General features: G+C 50.6%; 1 protein-coding gene across 1 annotated transcript in view; it reads left to right on the forward strand.

The window, feature by feature from the left end:
* GRAMD1B (GRAM domain containing 1B) overlaps positions 1-6590 on the forward strand; it is a 66994-nt gene that overhangs the window by 51535 nt on the left and 8869 nt on the right. The window contains exons 10-15 of the mRNA XM_057385916.1: positions 234-377; positions 977-1095; positions 2354-2496; positions 3697-3800; positions 4946-5149; positions 5722-5812. Coding sequence (XP_057241899.1) covers positions 234-377; positions 977-1095; positions 2354-2496; positions 3697-3800; positions 4946-5149; positions 5722-5812 — 805 coding nt within the window. The remainder of the gene's footprint in view (positions 1-233; positions 378-976; positions 1096-2353; positions 2497-3696; positions 3801-4945; positions 5150-5721; positions 5813-6590) is intronic.

The raw sequence follows: 6590 nt of genomic DNA on the forward strand, positions 1-6590 counted from the left end.
TGTTTAAATTTTAGGATGTGCCCATAAATTTTAGCATGCCCCAAAATAAGCTGTGTAGTTAATTACCCCTTTTGCTGGTCCAGTTGTTGGCRTGGGATCAGTTCAGGAAAATGGTTGGAAGCCCYKGMTTTGGKTTTTTTTCTGAAATRYTGAGTTTCTGGYGCTGTGAAAGCACTTTTCTCACRATCYTGGAGGTTCATGGCTGGACTTTGTGGGTTTCTCTCCCCTCACAGGGGAAGTTCAAGCCTTCTACGAGGACCTGAACGGGCGGCAGTACGTGAATGAGGTGTTCAACTTCAGCGTGGACAAGCTCTACGACCTGCTCTTCACTGACTCCCAGTTCCAGAGGGATTTCATGGAGCAGCGCCGTTTCTCTGGTGAGCAGCTGCTGCTGGGGCTCTCACAGGGCAAAGCCTCCTCCTTGGAGGTGGGATTTTGGCAGTTTGGGTGACATTCTGAGCGGATTTTGGGATGATGAGACCCGTGCTGGCAGTTACCAGAAGCAGGGAGAAGTTTTGTGCTCATCTAGTTCCACTTTCTAACAGCTGGAATGGCTTTTTTTAAAGGAAAAAGCAGATTTTCTTATACTTTTATCATCACTTTAGGCCTGATCCTCTGTTCTAAGCTGAGGGAAAAACTCTTTAAGCTGACACTGGCATGGACAGAGCTGCAGGGAGCATCCCTTGGCATGTCATAAACCTGTAGATTTGCTGAAGGAGATAAATCCCCAGCCTCTCCCCCTTTCCCTGTGCTTGAAAAAGGGGAAAATATTCACATTTGGCACAGGAGCCCTTCCTTTCATACTCAGCTGAGCTCTAGGGCAGCCAGGCTCTCCAAGGGGAAGGAAATACCATCCCTAGCGTGGTTATATGGCTGTGGAAGGAAATACTGTGGTTATATGGTTATGGTTCCCCCAGGGAATCTCATCAGAGATTTCTCTCCATGATTTGACTGGAACGTTGTTTTTTCCTCTCAGATATTATCTTTCACCCCTGGAAGAAGGAGGAAAATGGCAATCAGACCAGAGTGATCCTGTACACCATCACCCTCACCAACCCCCTGGCCCCCAAAACTGCCACAGTCACTGAGACCCAGGTGAGTGAMAAGGGCAGCAGGGTTGGGATATTTGGTAAAAACCACTCTGAGAGTTATTTCCTTCTCTTGAGCWCATTTTCATTGCCCCTGTCCATTTTCCTGTTCATTTTTCTTTTTATCAACTTACTGCCCTGCAGCTTTGAGCAGTTAATCTCACACTTGCCCTGGGTTGCAAGGAAAAAAACACAAATTTCCCAACAAAAATCTGAGTTTGTGAGCAAGGCAGCACATCCTGTGTGTCCTCACTGCAGATTTAAGTGGAAATAATCTCAGAAAGAGCCATATTTTGTCCATGGATCAGTGCTGAGCCCTGTCTGTCTGTCTGTCTGTCCTCTGTGAGAGCTTTGCCCTGCAGCAAAGGGAAAAGTCAAGTGTTTTAAGCACGTCAGAAGTGCTTAAAATGAGTAACTGATGGGTTTTTATGGTGTTCAGAGTMAAGGAATAATTTTGGTAGAAAATTTATTAGCCAGAATTTCTGCTAAAACCTCTGATTTTGGTTCAGGTGGGTCCCAGATACCAACAGTGAGGTCACACTTGGAAAAGACCCCTCAACCTGGTCCCCACCATCTCTAACACCTCTRTTACAAAATCCTGGAGGCTGGGAGTGAATTCCCCTTTTAAAATGCACCCAGGAGGGCATCTGGGTGAAACTCTTGCTTTCCTCTGCCTTCCCTTTGGGGTGAGCCACTCCCAGGGGCTGCAGGGCTGGGGTTGGACCCTGGGGGTGTCCCTGTGCTGCTGACAGTGCCAGGGTCCAACCCTGGAGTGTTCCTGTGCTGCTGACAGTGCCAGGGTCCAACCCTGGAGTGTCTCTGTGCTGCTGACAGTGTCAGGTTGGACTCTGGGGTGTCTCTGTGCTGCTGACAGTGCCAGGTTGGACCCTGGGGTGTCCCTGTGCTGCTGACAGTGCCAGGTTGGACCCTGGGGTGTCCCTGTGCTGCTGACAGTGCCAGGGTCCAACCTTGGGGGTGTCCCCATTTTGCTGACAGTGCCAGATTGGACCCTGGGGTGTCTCTGTGCTGCTGACAGTGCCAGGGTCCAACCCTGGGGTGTCCGTGTGCTGCTGACAATGCCAGGTTGGACCCTGGGGTGTCCCTGTGCTGCTGACAGTGTCAGATTGGACCCTGGGGTGTCCCGGTGCTGCTGACAGTGCCAGGTTGGACCCTGGGGGTGTCTCATGCACTGCTGATGGTTCCAGCCTCTCCAAGCCATGCCCTGCCCACCCTAAAAGCTGCCCTACCCTCTGTTTTTGCTGCAGACAATGTACAAAGCCAGCCAGGAGAGCGAGTGCTACGTCATCGACGCAGAGGTGCTAACTCACGACGTCCCCTACCAYGATTATTTCTACACCATTAACCGCTACACACTGACCCGTGTGGCCAGAAACAAAAGCCGACTCAGGTACCTCTCCTGGGGGGTTGGGAGCTTTGCTCTCCCTCTGGGAGGGAGTTTGGGTGTGCTGGGAGGGAGTTTGGGTGTGCTACAAGGGCTTGAGGGGGTTATTTCTTTGTGCTGGATTTTCTCCTGCTGGGGTGATGTGGTACAGAGGAGTTGCAGCACCATCAGGGAGAGGGGGAAATGCTGGAAGGGTGTCTTGGACAGGGAATGGAYRCAGAATCACAGAAATCCTGGAAATGACTGAGCCCTGCTTTAACTGGGATGGTTTTGGTGCCTGGGTTTGGTACATGGATTTGGAAACATCTCTTAAGTCACCAGTGGAAATTTCATTATCTCATTCTCCTGGTGGAAGAGTGGCTGGGAAATCTCCTAAAAGAATCCAGACCCCTTTGGAGGGTTTACAGACTTTTCCTGCCTCCTTCTTGGAGCAGGGGTTTGCAGAGCCTGTTATCACACACTATTAACAACAGGATGTACTCCTGGGAGAAGAAGCAGAGGAATTGGTACCAGGCAAAACTGTGTCACTGTTGGCTAAACAGCAACACAAAATAATAGACATAAAGATATACAGAAAAAAAAGAGAGAAGGAGAGTGAAAAAGAGTACTTTATTGTGGGACAAGCCTCTTTTATTTATTTAGTAACCAGGGTATACATTGGTTAAGAGACAATTGTTTAATTAATAATCAGTATATGATTGGTAGGTTTGCAAAAGCTACAGTATTAGTAATGTTTATAATTTTCAGCTACTTGAGTTATCAATTTTACATTCTAATCTCCTTTTCTCTAAAGTAGCCAAGGATGTGGTATTCTTCTTCTATGCAGGTTGTTAACACTCCCTTTTATTTCTCAGGACTCAGTCACACACAATAATTGGCTGAGTTTCAGATTCAGGACTTGTGGGGCCACTTTTTTCCCCCACAAAGCTGKGGGGCCACTATTTTCCCCCTGTGACTTCAATAATGGCAATCTAAATGTCTGCCAAATGTCTGTGGAGGGCTCTTGGGAGAGGCTCTTCCTGCCTTTGGAAGGGTTTTTCCAGCAGTGCTTCTCCTCTGGAAACACCAAGGGCTGAGACCATTCCAGAAACAACAGTCTGTGATTATTTCCTGGATTTTCACTGGCAAAGATTATTAATTGATGTCACCCTCAGGAAGCAAAGCCAGGGGAATGACAAACCCAGGGAATCCCTTTTCTCCTTACAGGGTTTCCACAGAATTACGCTACAGGAAGCAGCCTTGGGGGYTGGTGAAATCCTTCATTGAGAAGAACTTTTGGAGTGGCCTGGAGGATTATTTCCGTCATTTGGGTAAGGGTGGCAATGACAGTGGCACTCCTGTTTCCCTGGGAGTGGGCAGACTTGGGGTGGCTCGTAAAAGGGGCTGCCATTGCAGTCATTATGGGATTAATCAGGGCACCAAATCCTGCTTTTTGTCAGGAGTGTGGGGTGAAGGTTTGGCAAAGCTCGGCATTCATTCATAGGTTTGTCAGGAGTGTGGAGCACAAATCTCTCAAACCCTGTGTTCTGGTTCTGCCAAACTCTGCAGACCTTCTTTAGATATTACCTCAAAAATTTTTAGCTTTTTCAGGAGCAAAAACAATATTGGACAATTCTGTGCTTGTCTGAACAAAATCCTTGTGGTGTCCAAAGCTTGAACACTGATATTTTGTGGAGCTGATCCAATCCATCATGTGTTTTACAAACACTGATGCCTTAGTATTTCAGTTTCTCTATTTCCATGTCTCTGTACCCCTGGGATTCCTCAGTGTTTAACTCCAGACTCCACAGACAGTGCTGAGCTCCTGCTCTCCCATTTTAACAAAACAATTCCTTCAACTTTTTTTGGCCATTAGAGAGATTCAACCTCTCTCTGTCTCTGCAAAGCCACAACTCTCCCCCTGTACCGGGCACTGGTGAGGCTGGACCTTGAGTGCTGTGTCCAGTTCTGGGCCCATTTAGGATGGATGTTGAGACACTTGGGAGTGTCCAGAGGAGGCAGCGAGGATGGGGAAGGGTTTGGAGCACAAACCCTGTAAGGAATGGCTGAGGGAGCTGGGGGTGTTCAGCCTGGAGAAAAGGAGACTCAGAGTGACCTCAACACTCCACAACTGCCTGAAGGGGCTGTGGGCAGGGGGGGTCGGGCTCTTTCTCCAGGCAGAACCAGAGGACACAGCCTTGAGCTGCACCAGGGGAAATGTAGGCTGGACATCAGGAAAAAGTTCTTTACAGAAAGAGTGATAAAGCACTGGGATGGTCTGCCCTGGGAGGGGGTGCAGTCACCATCCCTGGATGTGTTTAAAGAGAGATTGGATGTGGTGCTGGGTGCTGTGGTTTGGTTGAGGTGTTGGGCATGGGTTGGACTGGAAGATCTTGGAGGTCTCTTCTAACCCTGGTGATTCTGGGATTCTGGGATTTTGTGATTCTGAGATTAACCCTGTCCCCTGGTGCTGCAGAGAGCGAGCTGACCAAAACAGAGAGCACGTACCTGGCCGAGGTGCACAGACAATCCCCCAAGGAGAAGGTGAGCAAGCAGTCCACGGTGCGCCGGAGGAAACGCGCCCACACCCACCTGAGGGTGCCACACCTGGAGGAGGTGCTGAGCCCTGTCACCACCCCCACGGACGAGGAGGTGGCACATCGGATCAAACACGTGGCAGGTGAGGAGCTGCACCCTTRGGGATGGGGAGGAGAGGGGGTTTTGTCATAGAGGGGTGGGGAGGATGTGTGGGGTTGTTGGGGTGAGGTGGAGGGGTGGGGAGAGGGTCAAGGGTTGCCCTTCTCTGTTCCTCATCCCAAACCCATCCCAGGTAAAGAAGGAGGAGGGGGGGAGGATGAAGGGTTTCTCTTCCCTGTTCCCCATCCCAAACCCATCCCAGGTAGAGAAGGAGGAGGGGGTAGAGGATCAAGGATTGCCCTTCCCTGTCCCCATCCCAAATCCATCCCAGATAAAGGAGGAGGGGGTGGAGAATGAAGGGTTTCCCTTCCCTGTTCCCCATCCCAAAGCCATCCCAGATAAAGGAGGAGGGGGTGGAGAATGAAGGGTTTCCCTTCCCTGTTCCCCATCCCAGAGCCATCCCAGGTAGAGAAGGAGGAGGGGGTGGAGGATGAAGGGTTTCCCTTCCCTATCCCCATCCCAAAGCCATCCCAGGTAGAGGAGGAGGAGGAGGGGGTAGAGAATAGAGGGTTTCCCTTCCCTGTTCCCCATGCCAAAGCCATCCCATCTCCTCAGGTTCCACTCAGACACGGCACATCCCCGAGGAGAGCCCCAGTGGCTTCCACCTGCAGAGTGTCTCCAAGCTGCTCCTCGTCATCAGCTTCGTGTAAGTGATGGGGTTTTTCTGGTTTCAGCAGCTCAGCAGTGAGAGCTCTTTGGTTTGGGTGTCATTCCTGCCACACCTTTCAGGACTGGGAGTCTTGGACTAGGATGTGTCCTCCAAGCGAGCTGGGAGCAGTCCCTGTGGCTCAATTTAATATAAAAATTCATTTATTTCCTGTTTCTCTGCCCTCGAGCTGGCAGCAGGCTGTTTAGTGCTGCAGTGGTGSTGTGGAGCAGAACAGTCTAAAGCACTGATCGAGGATTTTCTGACTTTCCTCAAGCTCCACCACCTTTTCAGTGATGAGGGATGAAATTACAGCTTGAGTTGAGCTCCTTTCAGTGTTTCCTCATCCCAGTGGGGTCACAGAGCTTTGCAGCAGCACCCAGTGATAAATGAGGTGCTGTGAGGCACTGCTGTGATAAGAAGGTACTAAAAGGTACCAAAGCTTTGTGCCAGTGTGTCCTGGGAGCTTCAGTGGGGTCACAGAGCCCTGTGGGATGTTTCCAGAATATTCTGGCGTTTCCAGAACGCTCCTCTGGCCAGTTGCCATCCCTGACTGAACTGGTCATACTGGRCCATTCTTCAGCAGAGCAGCTGTGCTGAGCAGGGACAGGCACCAGGGCTGGCACTGGGAACTCACTGCCCAGGAGGAGAGAATGCCCTGGGGATGGGGAGGAGAGGAGCAGGGCAGGAGCTGGGCTGGGCACGGCTGTGGTGTGTGCCAGTGCCAGGGCTGGGGATGGGGAGGGCTGGGTGTGAATATATGTGTGTGTGTGTGTGT

The sequence above is a fragment of the Malurus melanocephalus genome, unplaced genomic scaffold (assembly GCF_030028575.1).
Source record: "Malurus melanocephalus ecotype Western Australia unplaced genomic scaffold, MMel_1.1 scaffold_887, whole genome shotgun sequence".
NCBI classification, from domain to species: Eukaryota; Metazoa; Chordata; class Aves; order Passeriformes; family Maluridae; genus Malurus; species Malurus melanocephalus.